The 24967-nt window shown below is 39.0% G+C and overlaps 2 protein-coding genes across 2 annotated transcripts in view; both read left to right on the top strand.

Moving 5' to 3' along the window:
* The window catches only part of LOC146969051 (Fc receptor-like protein 5), a 101043-nt gene that overhangs the window by 25654 nt on the left and 50422 nt on the right, over positions 1 to 24967 (top strand). Inside the window, exons 4-5 of the mRNA XM_085760172.1 lie at positions 3679 to 3942; positions 4240 to 4515. Coding sequence (XP_085616298.1) covers positions 3679 to 3942; positions 4240 to 4515 — 540 coding nt within the window. The remainder of the gene's footprint in view (positions 1 to 3678; positions 3943 to 4239; positions 4516 to 24967) is intronic.
* On the top strand, positions 4752 to 9707 carry LOC146969055 (uncharacterized). Its single transcript, XM_085760445.1, has 7 exons — positions 4752 to 4802; positions 5113 to 5494; positions 8081 to 8344; positions 8656 to 8901; positions 9302 to 9317; positions 9442 to 9524; positions 9646 to 9707. Exons 1-7 carry the CDS (start codon positions 4752 to 4754, stop codon positions 9705 to 9707), a joined length of 1104 nt encoding a protein of 367 aa, XP_085616571.1.

Genomic DNA, 24967 nt, shown 5'->3' with positions numbered 1-24967 from the left:
AAAGTTTATTAAGATTTCATTTAAACAATAATACCATCGTCAGTGAAGTTTATCCTACTTATCTTTAACTGTAGTGCTCTGTGTTGGTCAGAGGTAAAACAATCAAGTGAATTATGGGAAGTTAAAGGAACAAATTTGGTTTTGATTGAGAGTTTTTACAAGTAGCCAAACATTTTATTTTAGTTTTACTTTAGAATAATATGACTGAAGTAAAAGTAAAAAGTAGCCATCCAAATATTTAGTAAGAGTACAAAGAACTTGGTAAAAAATCTACTCAAATATCCTGAGTAACTGCTGAGTAACTTATGATTTATTCATTTAATAATGAGGGCATGAATGTACTCAAATACACACACAAAAAAAATTAAAAAGTAATGAACAAAGACATTGCCAAGGAACAACACTTAACAACTACTGTAAGACAATAAATGAAATACATAAATTAACTATAATTAAAACTAAAAGTAATTAAACTGTCTGTAACACTGTGTGTGTGTGTGTGTGTGTGTGTGTGTGTGTGTGTGTGTGTGTGTGTGTGTGTGTGTGTGTGTGTGTGTGTGTGTGTGTGTGTGTGTGTGTCGCTTATATCGGTCCTTGTCGTGCATTAATTCCTGATCAATGGACACCTCGTTGGGCATCATCCCTCACATACCAGGGCTGATGTCACTTCATTCACAGCCAGAACAGATCTACTACTGACCGCAATGTGTTTCCTCAAATATGAGGTGGTCGCCTCTGTTTACCCCAGAGATTTTGTGTGCGGTATGTGACTGTCTGGCTCTGTCTGATTGGTGAATGGACAGAGTCAAACATCTCTAGTGGCTACATTCGATTGGTGAAACGCAGTCATGTGACAGAGCCTCTGTTTGAAGTATATGTGACCAGTCAACCAGTGAATCATGTGCTGTTTGTTACTGTTATGTGATGTAGAGCATGGTAGTAGCTGTTTTAATAAGCTCATTTAATTGTTGTTGGTTCAATCTGAACAGCTGATAGACCCAAGGCCAGACTGGGAGCAGACACAACAATCATACCAGCAGGAGGCAGTGTGACACTGACCTGCTCTGTGGACGGTCCTGATGACTGGAAATACGACTGGTTCAGACGAGTCTCACACTCTTCTAGAGATGATCAAGTTAAAGTTGTTAGATCAGCCAGAGCTGTTGTATCAGAGGGAGGTCTGTACTACTGCAGAGGAGGGAGAGGAGAGACAGAGTTTCACACAGAGAACAGTCAGGAGGTCCTCATTCAGAAAACTGGTGAGTTTGATCATTTACTGTAATACTCAATGTCTGCTGATGATGGTGAACAAAGTTTATTATGTAATAAGAAAAATTATAATAATTATTATGTTTAATATAAGACACATACGTTCATATTATATGTTTTCATGTTTACTGTAGCCTACTGTATTTATCTGTTTTTGTTGTTGTTAAAGCTGTCGAATGATGTTTGTGTTGTTTGTCAAGCTTTTCTTCAAAATCCAAACTCTCACAAAAACAGCTGATTCAGAAATATAAACTTCTGACATCAACAGCCTCCAGTAGAGTCACTGTGACTCTGATTTTCTCTGAGCAAAACATGGATTCTTTAAATCATAAAACAATAAATGGAGTGTGGAGGAGGTCAGTTAGAGTCCAAATAAATAATTTAGGGCCATTTCCAATTGTTTTTTAGTTGTTTACTTGCTGTGTCATTTTTATGTCAGTTTCCAGTAGAGTAACTGTGACCCTGGTTTTTGAATGCAGCACAGTTTAAGTTGAGAAGCTGCTTTTTCTTTGGAAAAACATTATTGCATCTGTTTTAATGCTTATTTTTTTCATCATTAGTACTACAAATCTGTCGTTGAGGATGTTTTCATACTGTGTATTTCTGTCAACAGTTCCCAGCACTGTGACTCTGCTGCCCAGCTGGTCTGTGATCTACAGAGGAGAGAAGATCACTGTCAGATGTGAGATCCAGGGAGGTGGAGACACTGAGTGGACGTATGAGTGGAGAACAACCAGCTCATACAAACCTCCATCACTCAGAGAATTCACTATCAACAGTGTTACTGAGTCTCACAGTGGAGACTACAGCTGTAGAGGTAGAGGAGACTATTGGTTAACACAGTGGAGTGGAGTCAGGAAACTGACAGTATCAGGTGAGTTGAACTGTCATTTATTCTGAAAATGTGATTTCGTAATGTGTTTTATTGATCTAAATAGGAGCTGTAAATATTAATCTGTCAATCAATGGTCTAAGTAGATCAATATAAACCAGTTTTAGTGAAGTAACATCATTATTAAAAAAGAGACAATGTACAGTTTTTTGTAACTTTAGAAATATTAATTATCAAAGTGAAAAAGTAGCCTAGAGTTTGAGAAATACTTTTTGCACAACTGCATTTGTCAATTTTCTTGGAACACAGTTATTTATTTATTTATTTTTATAATAAAAGCTAAAATATGAAGTGGATGTTCAGTTTGATTGTTCAGATAAATTCTCTGGTTTTATGGATTACTTCAAATCTTTACTTTTTCGAATGTAATAAAACAGAATCACATCCTAATTGTTTTCTAACTTTCTTTTTTGCTTTCAACTCAACAGGAAATAAACCCACGGCCACTCTGACAGCAGACAGGACTGATTTACCAGCAGGGGGCAGAGTGACTCTGACCTGCTCTGTGGATCAGTCCTACAGCTGGAAATACGACTGGTTCAGACGAACATCTGACTCTTCTACACTTCAGTATTTAGGAGAAACAGACTGGTCAACCAGAGTCATGACACAGGGAGGCATCTACACCTGCAGAGGAAGGAGAGGAGAACCAGAGTTCAACACACAAGAAAGCAACAAAGTCACCATTAAGGAAACTGGTGAGTTTAGTCTTTAGTCTTGTAAATCTGTTCTTCTGTTCATCAGTATTGTAAGAGAGACATTTGGATATAAACAGCAAACAAGAAATAAAATAACTTGACAATGTTATGATGGAGGAGTGAGGAATGAAAAGCCAAGTGAGGAAATTATTGAAATAATCACATTGATTCATGCACTAGAATATAAATAATTAATAATATTTTCAAAGTTTCTAAGAAATATTAGTTGTTTACATGAGGCTGAGAATTTGAATATTGATGTTGAGTCTAACAAACAGTGTCAGGTCTGTGACACATCAGGTTCACTGAACAAACAGCTGGAATTTATTAGCTGCTGTTTCCCAACACCTGCTCCTGGTGGTGCTTTCAAAATAAAAGCAAAAAATTAAAATATGTTCATGTCCTTTTTGCAGTTATTCTGATGTTAACTAAAACAAACAAACAAAAAACACCACCACCACGACAACAACATCACTTATTTATCTTTAACTGAGTCTCTTTTTCAGTATTTCCTGTGATCAGGTGGTGCAGTAACCTCAGTGTCAGACTAAGTCCAGTGTGTTGGTGACTGCTGTCGCCCGTGTGCTGAGTATCAGCTGTTTGTGTCTGACAGTCAAAAGAGGAAGTTTGGGACCTCATGCACAAATGTTTTTTTTCCTCATGATTTTGTTGCTTGAAGTTGTTTCAATAATTTCCGTCTCTAACTTCAATTGATGTTGTTCATGTGTTTATTTGCCTATCTACAGACAAACACCCATGACATCATATGATGTATTTCTGTTTATCTTAGAGTAAAATGTGTGTTTTTGACATCAACAGTCTCCAGTAGAGTCACTGTGACTCTGCTACCCAGCTGGTCTGTGATCTACAGAGGAGAGAAGATCACTGTCAGATGTGAGATCCAGGGAGGTGGAGACACTGAGTGGACGTATGAGTGGAGAACAACCAGCTCATACACACCTCCATCACTCAGAGAATTCACTATCAACAGTGTTACTGAGTCTCACAGTGGAGACTACTGGTGCCAGGGTCAGAAGGAGTATTGGTTAACACAGTGGGAAAAAATCACATTGACTGTATCATGTAAGTGTGACGTTTTTTATCCATATGAAAATGTTGTTTTACGACTTTAAAAATCTGTTTTATCTGAACAAAACAATGAAATAATAAATAAAATAAAAGCACTTTCTACTTAATTGTTGCTCCAGACACTAAACTGTGTTTAGTGTTGTAACAAAAAAACTGAAAATGAGCTTTTGCTGAAATATGTAAAATGAAATTCAACTTTTTCATCACAGTCACAAAAGAGAATTTTTTTTTTTCTTAAGCAAATCCTGTTTAACCTTTGACTTGTTTTGTTTTTCTCTGTGAACTGAACAGTAAACAAACCCCGGGCCTCACTGACAGCCAGTGACAGAGTCCTACCAGCAGGGGACAGTGTGACACTGACCTGCTCTGTGAACCCATCATCTGGTTGGAAATACAACTTGTACAGAGACAATAAACTCTCTGAATCTCTGAACCCACATGATGCTGCTTTCAAGACAAGTGGAGAGATCAGAGTCTCACAGGAAGGAGTCTACAGGTGCAGAGGAGGAAGAGGAGACCCAGTCTACTACACAGAGGACAGTCAGGAAGTCAGGATCGTTAACACTGGTGGGTATGGAAATGAGACAGACAAATATTATGTCTGATTATTGAACTTTTTGTCATTTTGTTGTTAAATTCTTGACCATCAACAGCTCCAAACAGAGCTGTTGTGACTCTTCAACCCAACTGGTCTGAGATCTACAGAGGAGAGACGATCACTGTCAGCTGTGAGATCCAGGGAGGAGACACTGAGTGGACATATGAGTGGAAAACACCAACCTCACTCAAACCTCCACGTCAACATGAATACAGGATCAGTCCTGCTTCATCATCCCACAGTGGAGACTACTGCTGTAGGGGCAGAGTGAAAAGTGATGGACTTAATACAACAGAGTGGAGTGATTCAGTCAGACTGACAGTGTATGATGGTAAATCACATCATGTTTCATTTAAACTGAAAATCTCAACAAGTCATTAAAAAGTGTTAAAAAAATAGACCTTTGAGTTTTTAATCAACAATGTTGTTGTTTAATTTAATAATCATTATTCAACATGTTCAGACTGAGCCAACAATCATTTTCTGGAAAACTATTAAAATTGATTTATAGCGTTTTGGAAAAGAGCTCTTCTTTTGTTCCTTTCTACTGAAACTGTATCATATAGTTTGTCCATATTGTGTCCAACTTCCCAACAGTCAAACCCAGGCCTGTCCTCACTGTGTCTCCATCATGGCTGAGTCCTGGAGCCTCAGTAACTCTCAAGTGTGAGGTTGGACTTAAATCTGCAGGATGGAGGTTCTTCTGGTCTAAGGCTGTTCCTGATCCATCACAGCTCTCCTACCGCTCTGAGCTGCTCCCTGGTAGCAGCAGTGGGACTGAACAGGATTCCTACATGGTCCATGGTCAGACACACACAGCAGGATATGTGTGTTGGGCTGGAAGAGGAGACCCAGTGGTTTACACTGAGACTAGTGAACCAACGTTTGTCTGGTCTGGAGGTCAGTTGGTTGTTTCTTGTGTGTTTTCTATTAAGAATCAAATATTCAGTCATTAACTGAATTCAACCATGTTCTTGTCAGTGAACTTTTCCTTAAACCAATGTTAATGCTACTAAACACATAGATTTTTAAGTTCATGTTCCCACAGGGCTGTCCCTGACCAAAATGGGGCCCTAAGCGTAAAAATTTTGTCGGGCCCTATATAATCAATTATAATGCAAACTACAACCACTAATACTGGCAGTTTAGCAGATACTTATACCTATTACTATTACTGTCATTATTATCATCATCATTATTATTATTATTATTATTATTATATAGGCTACAACTACAATCCTAATAAAACATACTAATTCAGTACCAAAGAGTCTGATATTTCAAAATTTAGTTCCTTCTGTCAACCAAAGTATCAAATACACCAATTTCTATCAATATTTATCTCTAATATCTCCTCCAAAGCTGCCTGTCATAGATTAAATTCACCAACAGATCCTTGTGTGGTGATAAAATAGATTATAAACTTTAGCCGAAAATATGACCAACAACTGATACATTTACCACTGCTTTTGACAGGGTTGCCAACTTTTGGTCCTGGGCTGGAGTGTGAGATTCTGTTGGCGGGGGGGGGGTGCTGTCTATAATAATAATAATAATAATAATAGTAATGTTTATTGTAGTTTTTCTCTCTGTCTCTCTCTCTCTCTCTCTCTCTCTCTCTCTCTCTCTCTCTCTCTCTCTCTCTCTCTCACACACACACACACACACACACACGCACACACACTATACCTGCAAACTGAGTAGGCTAGAGGTGTAATAGGTGACAAAATATACCTATCCCTCTAGGGGGGTCTGGGGGCACCCCCCAGAAAAAAATTGTGATTTTAACATGTATTTGAAGCATTCTGGTGTACTCTGAGAAGAAAATAAAGGGAAAACACAACATTTGCTTCAGATAAGAGGGAAAAAAGCAGATCTGTGGTTCCTATCATTGTATGGCTGGAGTGTATGAAACTGGTCTAGTGGGGAGCTCTGGCTTTTGGCCTGGACCAGCCTATTGAGCCTATTAATATATGAAAGGACAGAACAGACATGTCCTGTGATTTTCAGTCTTCTACTACAGCCTGATGATACAAGTCAGGTCCTGAAATGTGTGTTTCTCTTCTGTAATAAACATTCTACATACCCATTCGGAGTTTGCAGGTATGGCCCACGTGCATGCATGCGCACACACGTACACACAGACGTACACACACACACCTGTTGCTGCGCTGTCTCTCTCTCCTCTGCTCTCTGGACTGAGCTGCCTGGCTGTACTTTTGTGCTACCCAGTCTGCATCTTGATTTTATAGTTTTCAACGGACTGGCCCAACCAGCCCGACCGCAGGCGTCAGGTCAGGTTGTGTCTCGGGCTTCGCTCTCTCCCTCTTTCTTTTGGCCATCGGATTCGGACCAAGTCGGGTCCAGGCTTCAGCACCGGGCCGCTGTTGGGGGGGGGGGGGGGGGGTCGCGGATCGACAACTCCCCGTCCTACTGTGCTGTGATCACAGGCTTGAGCAGCCGTCCAATCGACACGCGGATAAGCATCGCGCACCAATCAGAGAGCCTATTGACGAGTGCCAAAGCTTGCTTTAATTTTTTTTTTTTTTTCCAAATCGCTTGATTTTGGCGTGAGAATTGTTTGAGTGGCGTGAGAGCGTGAGACAGGACCTAAAAGCGTGTGACACACGCCAGATGCGTGAGAGTTGGCAACCCTGCTTTTGAACAGAGGTGAATATGCAGACAAAGGTGTTAACAAGACATTTAATAAATGGTAAGGGTCACTGGAAAATGACTTTCATCTCCAGACCACAGTCCACATCTACAGTACTGTCTGGAGGCTAGCATCTCTCCTCCTACCTGCAGCAGCAGCGGCTGTGCTGAGCATGGAGGTCTAGTGCTTGCTTATGCCACAAAGTTTTACATTTTTACTAGTGCTGGCGTTAACACCATTAGCAGCATTAACGGACATTAACGGCGGTAACGGCGCCGTTAATACGGCCCAGCACTAACTTCAACAAATGCCCACCTTCGAGAGAAGCACGAGTTTCCTCTTGTTTTGCTTTTTTCCCCTCTTGCTCGCGCCTGACTCGTTCTTTTCGAAGCCATGATCACGTCTTCACCTGCAGCTGCTTGACAAGTGCCTGCAGCGCATCTGACCAGTGATTGGTCAGATCGACGCATGACGGCGTGTGCGTTGTCAGATTACAAAAAAAGGTCTCTTCTCCCTCTTCTCCTGCCTCGCGCTGACAGCTGATCTAGTAGCGCGCACCACGGCTGTGCATATGCGCATCCTTTGTGCAAAACGGGGCCCCTATTGGATCACGGGGCCCTACGCACTGTGCGTGATCTGCGTGTAGGCAGGGGCGGCCCTGTGTTCCCAGTTGAAGAAACGTACTGACTGTGGACCAGATTAAGATCTAAGTTCCTTCTCTCCTCGTCTCCACGAAAACTTGTCAAACCGAACAGCAGCTCCTTGATTGTTCTGTTTCTTCATCTTGTTCCTGCTGATGTTTCTCAACAAACAACATATTAACAAAGGAATATGTACATTGAACTTGTTTTAATGTTAAGATCTTTGTGTGTGTTGTTCAGATGTGGATCCATCAGCGTCTCTCACAGTGAGTCCTGACAGAGTGCAGCACTTCACCTATCAGGAGGTCTTACTGAGATGTGAAGGAAACTTTACTGAGTGGAGACTGAGGAGGTTTCCTAAGAGTGGCTATTGGACCTGTTCTGACCAGAGAATAAAGAACGGATCCTCATGTAACATTTTCATATACCAGCCCAGTGATGCAGTTTACTGGTGTGAGTCTGGATCAGGAGAGTTCAGCAACACAGTCAACATCACTACACATGGTACATTTTATTACATTTGACTTCTAGAACATTATTCATTTGTTTTATTGCACCATGTCATCCATGGTCTGTAACATAGACAAGTTCTTATCCAATCAAAATTTAATGTCACTGTCCAGTCAGTCTTGAGTGGAATTGTTGCTAGTTGTAAATAAAGACATTAAAATATCAGGTCTTAAATTCTACATTGTCACTGAATGAGGATAAAACATTTACATGTCATGCATATTCATCGTTGTCTATCAACTGTTTTTTAAAGGTCTGCACCAGCTGATCTCTGACTGAAGCTTCATATTCTGACTGTTTTACAGGTTCTGGTTTGATCCTGTTGAGCCCCGTCCATCCTGTGACTGAGAGAGAGTCTGTTATTCTGAGCTGTGAATTCAAGACAAACGTCTTGAATCCTTCCAGTGTGTTTTTCTATCAGAATAACAAACTGATCCAAAACGACACCAGGACAGAGCTGAATATCTCTGCAGTGTCAAAGTCTGATGAAGGTTTCTACAGGTGTGAGTCCTCAGGAAAGAAGTCTGCACAGAGCTGGGTGTCAGTCAGAGGTGAGTAGTGTTACAATGTGTGATTATTTTTCTATTTTGTACATTTATGCGTATGAGCTGTAGAAAAAGGTTTAGGCCTATTACATTTTTAGCTTTGTCAAACTTGAATTCACCTGCTCATAAAAGTTCATTATGAATAATTTCATTTGATACTTTTATTAACATTATTATATTAATGTAATGTTTACAGCTGTGCCAAGACCTGAGAACTCTTCTCTTCCTGTGTGGCCAGTCATTAGGCTATTTTTTGGACTAGTATTGATTATTGTCCTGCTGCTGTTTGTCTGCAGAAAAATGACAGGTGAGATATTGACTATTGATTAATAACAGATTACTTCAGATGTCACATCATGGAGCAGTGCCTCAGTTTTTAATATGAATTCTACTCTGCTTTTCACAGGTCCATGTGCCAACAGGTTCATACAACAAACTCTCATCTCCAATTAAAAGCACTTCTATATTTCACATCTTTATCATGTTTTCCTTTGAAATGTTCCTGTTCATCACTGCTAATAGACGTTTTTAAACTCCATGTTTCAGACTCACTCAGACTCAGAGAGAGAATCAGGACTCAGTCCACCATGATGAAAATCAACAGCAGGTTTATTCCTCTCTCCTCCACGGTCAGTTGTTCATGTAGCTTCCAACACTTTCATATCTATTTGTAACTCACAAGAGACACTTGGAAATGTTTTTGACATGAGGTGACTGATGTAACTTTGTTTCATTTTGATTGGCCCATAGGTGACGCCTGTGTCTATGAATCAATCAGAGGCTCTGAAAACACTGGACAAGGTTCATTATAAACTTCTATTAATGTCTACCTAGACAATAAAAACATTATTTTTTTCAACTCAATGTCACTAATATCACTGTTGAAACTGATATAAAATATCTGCAATGTTCATCTCAGCAGGTCAATGTGACGGTGCAGAGCAGAGCTCTGACTATGTAAATTCAGATGCAGCCACAGGTAAAAACATTAACATCAGCTCTTTAACTTGTTTAATCGATTTCTCTTCACTTTTTTATTAAACAAACTTTTTTCTCTTGATTGCGACTTTTTATTTCTCCAACTTACCCTCTTGAAATATATAAATGCTCCATGTGCTTTGGTAGATATCGTTAAAAAGAATTTTGAGTTTATATTTTCTGTTCAACATGTCTCTCACATCTAAATTACACCTTTATTGGTGTAATAATTTTTGATTGAACTATTTGAACTTTGCTGACTCCACATAGAGATTGTGATTTTTTATTTAAATGTATCATTTTATGTATTTAATACTACATTTACAGTAGTTTATTCTGATTTTATTCCAGGTCCATGAAGAACATCGTCGACAAAACAAGAGAGACAAGACATTTTATAAAGGTGAACAACAGTTTATATATTTTTTTTTTAAAAAGAAAGAAAAAGTTTAGGTTCATTTTTCTTTTGCATATGAAAGAGTATCAAATGCATTTTATATTAATATATTATATTATATTTATATGTGAAGTGTTTGTACCATAATTTGTAGTGCAGGTTTCTCATTATTAAACATTTTGTACAGGTTTGGTTTTATTTTCCTCTGTTGCTCAGTTTGTACATCATGTATGATGCCGCTGCTTGAAATAATCCTAGAGGAAACACTTGTTATACATTTGTATCTGGGTTTGCTTGTAAATATTATTGATGCACTTTTATTAATCTTGAAAAATAAACATAAGAGATGTGGAACATTTGAAAAACCTATTCTGGAGTTGTCCTACTGTAAATTTTGTTTGTATATTTTTTAAATATTTATTTTACATTGTATTTTCATTGTTTAAACTAAAATAATTTGGATCTGTGAATAAATACACTGTAATAAATTAAAAAACCTTGGTTGGATTTTTGATTTAAAATATTGACTCGTGCAGGCGCTCTGAGAAACTATTCCATGGCCGATGGTCCTCCAAATAACATTAGCTTCTTTGCAAACCCACCGAGTTTTGAGGCTCGATGTCATGACGTCATGAATGATATTTTGTTTTGTTTTTAGAAAGATTAGCATAGAAAATAAGGTTTTAATATGTTATATTGTTATTGTAAATTCTATTTAATAATAATGCTCAAAATATAATTAGATTTTATTCTGTTATTTGAATTTTTTCTCACCTTCCTCCAATTTGATGAAGACCCCCTATAGCACCAGGGGCCCTGGCCACCACTTTGAAAACCACTGGACTAGTGCACCTTTACTGGTCCACATCTGGATCCAGGTGAGAGAGGCCACAGATGGAGCTCATCATAGAGCAAGTTGGAGACTGTCCTCCAGTAAAAATCAAACCCATTGGTCGTTGGTTTTTGACCCCTAGTTGTGTTTTATAATTGAAAGGCGACATCTAGTGACTGCAGTATTGATGACAGGAGCAGAGGGAGAAGTGTAGTATAGTGACGTATTGTGCTGTTGCTGCTTCCTTATTGTCCTCTCCTCTTGATGTGGTGTTGTTATACACAGCTCTGCCACCAGGTGTCACAATAGGTGAACAGCAACAACCTAACCCTTAATGAGTCATTACTTATGAGGCCGTTTAAGAAATAATTCACATTTACTCATACACACACTACTATAGTCTCTTAGACATACTATTATATTCATACACACACACCACTATGTGAGAGTGTATAGTGGTGGTATCTGTGTATGAATATGTGTGTGTATCTGAGTATAATAGTGTTTGTAAGAGTGTGTGAGTATAGTGTGCAAGAAAGTTTGATTGCAAGGGAAGTAAATTCTCAGTTTCTGATTGGTTCTTTGCAAGACTGCTGGAACTAGGAACTAAATTCAGTTCCGGGTTTCTAACGTTGATCAGTTTGATTATTTTCCACCATATAAAAATATAAACATATGGGACACAATGTTCACAGAATTGAGGGATAAAGCAGTTATTAGATGTGACTGAAACATGTGATTCAGCTGTTTGCTACTCAGAGCGACCAAGTCTCGGCTCTTCCTCCACCGTCAGGTGGTGATGATCGTAATGGGGACAATGCTTTATCCCACAATGTTGTGAATATTGTATCCCATATGATTTTATTTTTATATAGTGGAATACAATCAAACAAGTCCATGTAAAAAAAAAAAGAAAAAGTTCCTAATATCCGTATTTATTAAACCAGGGATCTCAGATTTCAGAACAGTCCTTTACCCCAAACTCACCAAGAGATTTGCATATGATAAGCATGTGGTGGTGGTATGTTAGAGTGTCTGCTTACAGTGTCAACTTCCTTATGTCTTGTATCCTTGTTCACTGGAGTGGTGTCTGATGGTTTATATTTTAGATCGATAACACTTCTCAATTATACCTGACTTTACCCTTAAATTTTGTCATAGTTTTGACATTTAAAAAGATGTTTATCAGTTTGCATGTAATGACAGATATGTCTTTTTCATAGTCCAATGTTGTGACTAATGTTCACCTCAGACTGTTTTTAGGCACAGCAGTTTGATCAGGCCCATTCAGACCAACACCATCAAGCAGAATGATGGTGGCTTATGATGACAGATAATATCATTCTGGCTCAGTAGATTTGTGTAAATGACAGATATGCTAAATACTGTATGTTGGCCTTGTGCTAAAAGGAGGAAAGAAAAAAAACGTCTATTCTAAATGAAGCAGATGACTTCCTCATCTCAGGCTCAGATCTGCGTTTTCAGATTTAGCTTTATTCTTGAAGTTCAGTTCCTCAATCTCAAAAATGAGTTGTTCTGAATAACTGGGGTGTATCAATGCCTCACTGGGTAGATCATGTATCACCTCAGTGTTTATCTAAGTGGCTGTGGGTTCAAGTCTGATGCATGGCCCTTTGCTGCATATCATTCTCTGTCAATATCACCCCAGACCACATCATCACCCCCCACGCCCCTCTCCCTCTCCCCCTCTTCCTGTCACTCTTTCACAGTCTTCCACTCTTTCACAGCAGCAGTGGCTCAGGTGGTAGAGCGGCTCGTCCAATGATCAGTTTGAATGGTGGTTCGAATCCTGCTCTGTCTCCCGGTTGCTGCCGTAGTGTCCTTGGGCAAGACACCTTACCCACCTTGCTCCTGATGGGTCGTGGTTCGCGCCTTGCATGGTAGCTTCTGCCTCAGTGTGTGAATGGGTGAATGTGTGTATGTACTGTAAAGCGCTTTGGGTATCGTTTCAGATGGAAAAGGGCTATATAAAATACAGACCATTTAACATTCCAAAAAAAAGATTCTGATATGAATTAATTGACTTTTAACTAAATTAACCCTCGTGCAAACTCTCATTCTCATCCTCAACGGGCAGAAATAAACAATAATACAAGAGTAACTGAACTGTTTCACTCAGCCACAGGATTATCTTTACCATCTCTTTACTGAAAACAAGTTGTGCAGCAGCTCCAAAAAAAATGGTGGCAAACAAAGAAGAAGTTCAGTGTGAGATGTCAATCAAATGACATATTTCACACCTAGCCCACCACATTTACCAGAGGGCAGTGGGTAGAGCTCAAGAACACAGTGGGAACGTCTGTGACAAATTTTCTCATGCTCAATATTTGCTTGTTGTTTTTTTCATGATATCTCAGATATGAACCACCAGCTTCCTTATACTACTACCCATTGTTAAAATCATTTAACCATTTCAAACACAGTATTCAAATTGCTACATTATCATTTTGCATTTTGCATTTAACTAGAGCTCTACCACATGATACATCCTTTATTGTACTTGTAAATGAGACTACTTCTTCTTAACTCTGGGAACATGGTGATGAAACTGCATAGCTCTTTCTATCACAGCAACACATCTGAATGTGTGAAGAGGAACTTATTCTTTCTCACACACTAAGAAGCAGTCAGTCAGTCAGTCTGCTTGTTTCTCCCCAGGCTCTAGTTACTAAGGTTTAAAGTTGTTTGAAGAGAATCAATTATATTTCACACTGCATTGATTAAAACTACATTGATTAATTGATGTTTTCACAAATATTAGACCTGGACATTTTAATTGGCCATATGACAGAATTGAATAATCTTGCTATAGGTAACATCAGTATTTTGATGTATTCAGTCAGCTGGTTCTCAAAGTTGCATGGCTTGTGTGTAACTGTATGGATCCACACTGCAACTGTCAAAAAATACTTAATATAAGGAGTAACTGTCAGTTGCTATCTTTATTGTGCCATCCTCCTCCTACACACAGACACACACCAGATGAAGCAGCCCAGGACACTTTTTTAACCACAAGACCACCAGGAAGCGTTGGCCTGTGAGTTTTAGCAGACGGTTCAGGGGTCGTGGTAACTGTGGTTGAATGTCAGTAAAAAAATTCTTTCACTTCTAAACAGATGCTTTACACTGTACAGAAAAACTATTGAATTATAATAGCTACTAACTGTAGAGCAAGCTAGTTTCTAAATGGGGTTGAATTGAACTGATCTTTACTGTATATGCTAAACCACCAAGAAGTGCAAAGAAAAACTATAAAGTTATATGTAGTTCTGTTTGAGACTGTATGTTTTTCATGAGTTCAGTCCTACAGTCATTTTCTTTCCACCTTTGGCAGAGAAGATCCACAGATACTAAACTGATGTTATGAGCTGATTTTCATCATAGTACTGCACTGTGATTTCATGGGCTTTTCAACACAATACGGCTTCTTGAATGAAATCAACCCTAACCCTAATTAATTTGAGCATTACACACACATACAGAGACGCACAGACGATATTTCTGAATTACAGACTCTCCTTGTGATTTCCTGCTGGACTAATAGTGTACCTCAAAATCTTTCTGTGGCCACTGGATTTGAGTGTGTTGAAATTCACCATCACTTGCTGGTTCAATGAACACATGATAGTTGTGCAGTTGGTTACAGTTAGATTCACCTCCCCATGACACTGTGTATGCCATGTTTACTATTTTAATGTCACTGAACCACTGATATCATCACCACATGTTTTGTTGTGTCAGTTAATAAGATTTGACAACACTTTATGCACTATGGAGAGTACTACTGTATGCACAGTACTGCACATACTGCACACAACACATGTGATGATGACAATAGAGGCATTATGGATGCAAGAGACACAATCCTTTGCACAAGAGACGAGATGATATATATACATATATTTCAATGGGCCGGAAGTGTAAACATGACAACGTGTGCTGTGGTCAAAGCCATGAAGTTGTCTGAGCTGTGTGTAAAACGGAAGGAAGAACAGAGAGGCTAAACTCAGAAAGAGAAGTTGAGACGAATTCTGATCTCATTTTTGTATGAAATGTAACTTCTTCTTTATCGTCCTTCTCTCTTTCTCTTTGCTACATTATTATTTATGCAAAGTGGAAACGTTTCCCAGAAGCAGAGAGCAGAGTGACGGTGTCGGTGCTGGATGTGAAGATGGGCCACACTTTGCTCTGTGTGCTGTCATTACTCTGTGAGTACATCAGTCATTTTACAATTCTGTGTTTTTCAGATTCATGATTTTAGCATCTTAGTAGTTTTGTTGACGTGACCATGGCTGCTGATTATTCTTTGTTCAGAGTGGTGAACTAAAAAGATAACTAGACTGGTTATCCTGGACACACATTTGTTCAGGACATGCGGACTAGATAGTGTAAGGTATATACATTAGTGAATAACTATATATTGTATTTATTTGCTGTATTTCATTTGAATTGAATGTTTCCTGCCTCTTCAGAAATTTACAGAATATTGTTTCTTATTTTGGGGCTTTTTGCCTTTAATCGATAGGACAGTTGAGAGAGGCAGGAATGACATGCAGCAAAGGGCCACCGGGGGAATCGGACGGGGGCCGGCTGCAGCGAGGGCTGTATCCTCTGAATATGGGGTGACTGTTCAACCCAGTGAGCCCTTGTTTCATACATTTGTGTAAAAGTGAGAGCTGCCTCTGAAACTCCACCTGGTTCTTAATGTTGTCAGATTGATCATTTCTGATCAGGTTTCAATCTTTATTTTAGTGCTGAATATACTGTTGTACACAGAGACAGAAGGTAACTACTGTAGTTCTTTTTCTTTCCTGTTATCTTACTTGTAGTTTTTTAAATCTTAATTTCCTATTTTATGACCGACCGTCACTCTTAATCATATCCTCTTTGTGTGATCATGGATGCTATTTATTTTCCATACCGATACATGATGAGAGAAATACTCAGGGTTGTAAAATCATATATTTTTCTAAATAATTCATAGTCTTCATGTTTCTGGACCGTGTTGTGTTCATGTATGTGAACCGAATGTTGAACTGAGCCTCAGATCAGAGTCTGTTACCTTCATACAGATGAGTTTTCTTTACATGTGTTGGTCTACTCATCTTAACAGGGTCGGGTAGTGACCCATCAGAGACACTGATGAGAGAGTTAACAACAGATAGTTATTAGCTGGAGTCCTGCATGAAGCACTGATGATCTCACCCAGCTGACATGGTGTCTCTTGTTTGATTTGCCAAAAGTAAGAAACTGTCAAATGTTGATTGTTGTTACTTTATTAGTGTCCGGGCAGCTAAGCTGCCAGGACACTATTGTATTCCTAGGAATTCTTCTTCTTCTTCTTTCTTTCTTTCTTCTTCTTCCAAGGAAGTCATACTTCCCATGGGCGAAAACTCACCAAACTTTGCACAAAGGTTCAGTCCCATGCCAGATTCACTCAACTCCAAGGACATGTGCCCCCCCCTCCCAGGGGGGGCACAATAAGCGTTTAAATTTAAAAAATTTAAAAATTCCTACCAAACCAACGGTAGATGCTACAGTGTTGAAACTTCACCACAATGTCGCCTCAATACTGCTGAAACTTTTGTCAACTTAAACTTATTACAAATTATGAAGTCCATCACTCTGTTTTTTTCAATAACTGTAAAACTTTTAAAATGTATCTCCTCCCACAATTTTTGCTCAATTGACACCAAACTTGCTACAGAGCATCTCCAGACCGTCCTCCACAAAACTTGTTTCTCGGATTTTTGATTAAGCAAAAATTGAGCCTACAGTGCATGAAAACGTTTGACTGTAAACAGTACTATAAACATATACCATCAAATTCTTGCTAAATACATTTTCAAACTTCCTGAAAAAAAATGAGAATATTCTGGAGTCATGGTTGATGAAGTTTGGCAAATATCAGAATTTTAATTCAAAAACTGAATTTTCTAGAACATTTTGAATTCTGCTCTCATGGGAACAACTGCAGTCAATGTGAGACTGGAATTTATAAACATCATATTTTCTCTTATGAAGCAAAACACTTATCATTAAAAACAAATCACCAACATTTCCATGCTGTCAAGATGCAATTTATGTATTATCAGATTTTTGTTTAGATGACTGAATTATTGACATTTTGACCATTTCATCACAACAGCTGCCCGGGCACTGGCTCACCTGAGTGGATAAATGAAGCTACACAGCAGGTCTCACTACCAGCCAATTAGCTCAGCGAGTTAGGAGCTGGTTCTTGGTGTCAGAGATTGTGAGTTCGAGACCCAGCGAGGGAGAAGATGATGATGATGACAGTTTGAAATGGCAGATGTCCTCAAGCTATTTTGCTGTCTAAATGCAATTTATGTATTAACAGATTTTTGTTTAGATAACAGAAATCTGCGTCCACAACAGCTGCCCGGACACTGACTCCCTGAGTCTATTTGAGAAGACACACACCATGTCTCACTTCCAGATAATTAGCTCACTGAGTTAAGCGCTGGTTCTTGGTGTCAGAGGTTGTGAGTTCAAGACCCAGCCAGGATGATGATGATGACAAATCAAAATGTCAAATGTCCTCAACACGAAACACAAGACAATTGTCCTAATGGTGGCATCACAGCAAGCTTCTAAATTTAAAAATCCAAATAGCTTGGACTGGACCATCTGCGAAGGCTCCTAACATCTTAGGCTCATAGTAGATGTTTGACAAATACATATCATTATTTTACCTCAAAAACTGATTTTTCTTTTTCTGCCTACAAGACAGTGAATGGCTTACTCAATTTGTGAAGCCACTGTTGAACTGCCACTTGTCAATTAGCTCAGTGCGATAGACAACAGTCTTTGGTTCCCGAGGTTGTGGGTTCAATCCTCAACTGATGCAAATTGGACACTATAAGGACAACTGTCTTGTCTTCCTATTCTCCTGTTTGTTGCTCAGAATTGCCTAAATATGCCCAAAAGTAGCCCGGACCCGACCCATCGCTGCGCAGCAGCTATAATCTTCTTCTTCTTCTTTCTTTCTTTCTTCTTCTTCCAAGGAAGTCATACTTCCCATGGGCGAAAACTCACCAAACTTTGCACAAAGGTTCAGTCCCATGCCAGATTCACTCAACTCCAAGGACATGTGCCCCCCCCCTCCCAGGGGGGGCACAATAAGCGTTTAAATTTAAAAACTTTAAAAATTCCTACCAAACCAACGGTAGATGCTACAGTGTTGAAACTTCACCACAATGTAGCCTCAATACTGCTGAAACTTTTGTCAACTTAAACTTATTACAAATTATGAAGTCCATCACTCTGTTTTTTTCAATAACTGTAAAACTTTTAAAATGTATCTCCTCCCACAATTTTTGCTCAATTGACACCAAACTTGCTACAGAGCATCTCCAGACTGTCCTCCACAAAACTTGTTTCTTGGATTTTTGATTAAGCAAAAATTGAGCCTACAGTGCATGAAAACGTTTGACTGTAAACAGTACTGTAAATATATACCATTAAATTCTTGCTAAATACATTTTCAAACTTCCTGAAAAAAAAAGAGAATATTCTGGAGTCATGGTTGATGAAGTTTAGCAAATATCAGAATTTTAATTCAAAAACTGAATTTTCTAGAACATTTTGAATTCTGCTCTCATGGGAACAACTGCAATCAATGTGAGTGTGGAATTTTTAAACATCAGATTTTCTCTTATGAAGCAAAACACTTATCATTAAAAACAAATCACCAACATTTCCATGCTGTCAAGATGCAATTTATGTATTATCAGATTTTTGTTTAGATGACTGAATTTCTGACTTTTGACCATTTCATCACAACAGCTGCCCAGGCACTGACTCACCTGAGTGGATAAATGAAGCTACACAGCAAGTCTCACTACCAGCTAATTAGCTCAGCGAGTTAGGCGCTGATTCTTGGTGTCAGAGGTTGTGAGTTCGAGACCCAGCAAGGGTGATGAGGATGATGATGATGATGACAGATCGATATGTCAGATGTCCTCAACATGAAATACAAGACAATTGTCCTAATTGTCGTGTCACAGAAAGCCTCTAAGTTTAAAAATCCAAATAGCTTGGACTGGACCATGTGTGAAGGCTCCTAACATCTTAGATTCATAGTAGATGTTTGACAAATACATATCATTATTTTACCTCAAAAACTGATTTTTCTTTTTACTGTGGTTTCAAATCTGCCTACACGACAGTGAATGGCTTACTCAATTTGTGAAGCCACTGTTGAACGGCCACTTGTCAATTAGCTCAATGCGATAGACAACGGTCTTTGGTTCCCGAGGTTGTGGGTTCAATCCTCAACTGATGCAAATTGAACATTATAAGGTCAACTGTCCTGTCTTCCTATTCTCCTGTTTGTTGCTCAGAATTGCCTAAATTTGCCCAAAAGTAGCCCGGACCCGACCCATTGCTGCGCAGCAGCTATAATCTTCTTCTTCTTCTTCTTCTTTCTTTCTTTCTTCTTCTTCCAAGGAAGTCATACTTCCCATGGGCGAAAACTCACCAAACTTTGCACAAAGGTTCAGTCCCATGCCAGATGCACTCAACTCCAAGGACATGTGCCCCCCCCTCCCAGGGGGGGCACAATAAGCGTTTAAATTTAAAAACTTTAAAAATTCCTACCAAACCAACGGTAGATGCTACAGTGTTGAAACTTCACCACAATGTAGCCTCAATACTGCTGAAACTTTTGTCCACTTAAACTTATTACAAATTATGAAGTCCATCACTCTGTTTTTTTCAATAACTGTAAAACTTTTAAAATGTATCTCCTCCCACAATTTTTGCTCAATTGACACCAAACTTGCTACAGAGCATCTCCAGACCGTCCTCCACAAAACTTGTTTCTCGGATTTTTGATTAAGCAAAAATTGAGCCAACAGTGCATGAAAACGTTTGACTGTAAACAGTACTGTAAACATATACCATCAAATTCTTGCTAAATACATTTTCAAACTTCCTGAAAAAAAATGACAATATTCTGGAGTCATGGTTGATGAAGTTTAGCAAATATCAGAATTTTAATTCAAAAACTGAATTTTTGAGAACATTTTGAATTCTGCTCTCATGGAAACAACTGCAGTCAATGTGAGAGTGGAATTTATAAACATCATATTTTCTCTTATGAAGCAAAACACTTATCATTAAAAACAAATCACCAACATTTCCATGCTGTCAAGATGCAATTTATGTATTATCAGATTTTTGTTTAGATGACTGAATTATTGACATTTTGACCATTTCATCACAACAGCTGCCCGGGCACTGGCTCACCTGAGTGGATAAATGAAGCTACACAGCAGGTCTCACTACCAGCCAATTAGCTCAGCGAGTTAGGAGCTGGTTCTTGGTGTCAGAGATTGTGAGTTCGAGACCCAACAAGGATGATGATGACAGATCAAGATGTCACATGTCCTCAAGCTGTTTTGCTGTCTAAATGCAATTTATGTATTAACAGATTTTTGTTTAGATACTTTTTGAAATCTGCCTTGACAACAGCTGCCCGGGCACTGACTCACCTGAGTGGATAAATGAAGCTACACAGCAGGTCTCATTAACAGCCAATTAGCTCAGCGAGTTAAGAGCTGGTTCTTGGTGTCAGAGATTGTGAGTTCGAGACCCAGCAAGGGAGATGGTGACGATGATGATCCAAATAGCTTGGACTGGACCATGTGCGAAAGCTCTTAACATCTTAGACTCATAGTAGATGTTTGACAAATACATATCATTATTTTACCTCAAAAACTGATTTTTCTTTTTACTGTGGTTTCAAATCTGCCTACACGACAGTGAATGGCTTACTCAATTTGTGAAGCCACTGTTGAATGCCACTTGTCAAGTAGCTCAGTGCGATAGACAACAGTCTTTGGTTCCCGAGGTTGTGGGTTCAATCCTCAACTAATGCAAATTGAACATTATAAGGTCAACTGTCCTGTCTTCCTATTCTCCTGTTTGTTGCTCAGAATTGCCTAAATTTGCCCAAAAGTAGCCCGGACCCGACCCATCGCAGCAGCTATAATATTGTTTTGTTTTTTTCCTGTCCTGTCTTGTATTTTTAACTGGACCCAGAGTCTGTACTAATAAATTATCTATCTATCTATCTGTTCCACATATAGATAGGTGATATGTTGCAACAACTCCATTTTTAACTTGATTATATTCACATGAACCAAATAGGGACAGACATTGTACAAGATTAATTCATCAGACCACTGTACCAGACTGAACAACAAAAAAAGAACAATTTACTTGGGTGCAGCTCTACCAGTGCCATATACGTGAACTTGATTATATTAACAGAGCAGCCTGATGAACAAGTGGACAACGATAAACTGCATGAAGATTTAAAAACAAGAATCATTATGTTTAATTTTTACACAATAAGTAATTTCCTCACCATGAAGTGTGGCTTGGTGTGCTGACTGTCACAGTGTCTGTTTGAGCTCACTTGTCAAAATCAGTAGAATAGAATAGAAATGCTTGATGTGGTATTGATATGGTGATAGATATACAGTAATCAGCCCTAACATCCTGTATGAAAATGTGTGTTTTGTTAACTTAGTATTTCACAGTATTTCAGTCTATTAAAATGTCTAAGTAGATGCGTGGTTTGGAGTCAGTGTGTTCAATCAATCAATCAATTCAATTTATTTGAGGTGGGACAGTGCATGTTCATGAACGAAGGAAGCATAAAATCGTAAACAAGCCGGACTGTAGCCACAGGCTAATTTCCATCCATACAAATACAGTAACAATAAATAAAAACAAAAAGCATGTTATAAAATAGCAGCATTCAGTTTACAGTACAGTAGAATAATAATACAGATTCAGTACCGTAGTATGACAGTAGTACAAAAGTGCAACCGTGTCTCGGGCAGGGGATAAAGTGCTTACAATCATCAAAGTGCTTAGAAAGTCCTGGTAGTAATATCTAGTAGAAGCTGTGTTACAATGATAGGCCTAAAGATATAGATTGATCACTTGCACTGCTATGACTAAAAGGTATATAATAATATAAGTAATAATAATATTGAATGTATATAATCAACCTGTGAATAGTGATGGCATTATTCATATTGCTATTTTGTCTAGGTTAGCTATAATAATAATAATAATAATAATAATAATAATAATAATAACAACACAGCAACAATGACAGTAATAATAACATCAACACAATCATATAACAACAATAACAACAGTCAGAATAAGTTATACATTTCTATTATTACACGGCTCTATTGAATGCTGCTCTCTGATTGGTCCAGCGCTGCGTTCTGCGGTCTGTTATTTCTGTATAACGGACCGTCGTCAAGTATAACAGACCGTTGCTAGGGACAGCGCTCTGATCAGCGCAGCACAGAAAAGAGAAACTATGCAGGATATTTACCTTGTGTTTCATTTTTACCGTCATTAAACAGCGTCGGACTAATAGTGATGTTAGATAAATGACTGGTAACTTGTTACAAGGAGAGTGGAGGCTCCTTCCACATCGCTGCTGGAAACCAAACCTGCTGATCAGAGCCTCTGACCCGGTGTCACAGCTCTCCTCCTCTCGTCTCGGTGGCACCGCGGCTCCGCGACACAAACGCACCCCGTAAACAGTAAAGTTAATCTCTTGTTTATGACAGATACGACTACACACAATACACACATCGTAACACGTGTATGGTAATCTATCGATCCACTGATTGATTATCAAAGGCTTCAAATGCACGAACGGGAGGAGGCTCGGCAAAACAGCGGAAGTGACCGGTCTTGCAGATTCGCTAAATGCAATTTTAAATCGATGAAAGTCGTATTTTGATCAGAATTATGTTTCAAATTAATTATTTCACTCGTAAACCGTGTAATAAGCGGGATAATGTACAGTTGGTCGGTTGTTATGGAGAAATAAACCCCGACAGGTTGTATGGAACCCCGACGCGAAGCGGAGGGGTTCCATTCAACATGAAGTTTGAAGTTTGAAAAAAAGTGTTTTTTAAATGCTTTTTGAAGGTGATATACGTGGTGCATTCTCTGACTGTGAGCGGCAGGCTATTCCATGTCCTGCAACCCATGACGGATAGAGCAGCCTGACCGAAGGTGGTACGTCTGTAGGGGATAGCACAGTCTCCTCTAACTACTGCTCTTGTGACCTTAGCAGATGGTTGGCTATCAGTACGTTTTATAAAATCTTTCAAGGGTGGGGGAGCCAGATTGTATAAGGTTTTGTGTACCAAGCAGGCTCGTTTAAAATCAACTAAGTTGTTGAAGCTCAGCAGTTCGTGTTTGTCAAGGACGTTACAAATGTGGTGTCTTGTTTGCTTTTTGCCAAATACTTTTAGAGCTTTATTGTAAAGTGACTCGGCTGACTTGAGGGTGGTTACACCTGTAAGGGACCAATTTGTGAGACAGTATTCGATTCGGGAGAGAATTACAGAAAATAAAAACATTCGGGCTGCTGTATCCGTCAGGTTGTGTCTGATCTGCTTGAAGTTCTGCAGGTGAAATTTGGTGGTTTTGGATAAGATACTGACATGTTTCTTGAACGTTAGGGACGAATCGAGGGTAAAGCCTGTATTGACGAGACGTACTCACACCGTGTAGTTCAACATCCAAGTTTACTTGCAACTGCACTTCCTAGTTACATACACTTGAGTAAGCAACTAGTGCCAACTAGTGGTAGCGTTGATCATTACATCTCAATACATCTCCCTTTTTTTCAAGTAAAGTATTCTTGTACCACTTAAACTTAAATCATTTTTTTCAGTAAATGAATCAATTCTTGTTAACGTGCTTTCACATCTTAACTGAAATATTTTCCAGAAATAAATTCCTTTAAATTCAAATTCACATTTTACTATCATTTACCACTTTATCTTAACAGTTTCCTCTTTGACACTTTAACTGTTCAGAACTTAACACTTAACATGTGTATTTTCTTTTGCTCACATCATTTTCATTTTTTTTTTTTTTTTATATCTCTTCAATCAGTCTCTTTGGTTTCACAATCAGTCTTTTTGGTCTTTGATCCTGTGTGACATCCGTTGGTGTGTCTTTGTCTGTCTCAGAACAGGATTGGTCTGAGATGACTGGCATGTCATTTGTGTCATTGTCCATGAGTTCTTTCTGAGGCACTTTGAGCAGATGCCTTCTGTTCCGCCTCAGTGGTGTCCCATACTCCGTGATGACTTCATATGATCTAGGTGTTGTCTCCTTGACCACCTTAGCTAGTGGTCCCCACTGTCCATCACATCTCACCCTCACAATGTCCTCCTGTGAGAGTGGTCCCAGAGCCTTGGTTGCTCTGTCGTACAGTCCTATCTGTCTCATGTTTGGACGTGTTGTCACATACTTTTCCTTCCTGTATGCAGCTGCTGGAAGCCTGGTCCTGAGCTTTCTACTCATGAGCATTTCTGCTGGCGAAAGTCCATTCTCCAGTGGTGATGCTCTGTAGTTCAGGATAGCAAGGTATGGATCCTCTGCATTTTCTGCAGCTTTTTTCAGAATACGTTTCACTATTTGTACTCCCTTCTCCGCTAATCCATTGGATTGCGGGTAGTGAGGACTCGAAGTCACATGTTCAAAACCGTACTTTTCTGCAAAGTTTTTAAAACATTGGCTCGAGAATTGTGGTCCATTGTCACTTATCACAGTCACAGGGATCCCATGTCGTGCGAAGATCGCTTTTGTGTGCGTCACAACTCTCTCAGCAGTCGTATCACTCAAACACGTGAATTCTGGGTAGTTGGAATGATAATCTATAACTAACAGGTAGTCCTTGCCTTTAAGATGAAAAAGATCCATCCCAACCTTTCTCCACGGTTCCCTTGGTTTGTCATGTGGCCTCATCGGTTCCTTGG

This window comes from Trachurus japonicus, chromosome 18 (assembly GCF_045865225.1).
Source record: "Trachurus japonicus isolate A0001 chromosome 18, Traja_1.0".
Classification (NCBI taxonomy): domain Eukaryota; kingdom Metazoa; phylum Chordata; class Actinopteri; order Carangiformes; family Carangidae; genus Trachurus; species Trachurus japonicus.
The sequence above is the reverse complement of the archived record's forward strand: the minus strand, read 5'-3'. Positions and strand labels throughout refer to the sequence as shown.

Excerpts from the sequence above, each read along its gene's own strand:
- LOC146969055 (XM_085760445.1), top strand. The coding sequence starts at position 4,752 with ATGAATACAGGATCAGTCCTGCTTCATCATCCCACAGTGGAGACTACT. Across the intron at positions 5,495-8,080 it reads TATTAAGAATCAAATATTCA|ATGTGGATCCATCAGCGTCT; the intron begins GTCATTAACTGA and ends TGTGTTGTTCAG. Across the intron at positions 9,525-9,645 it reads TTATTCCTCTCTCCTCCACG|GTGACGCCTGTGTCTATGAA; the intron begins GTCAGTTGTTCA and ends ATTGGCCCATAG.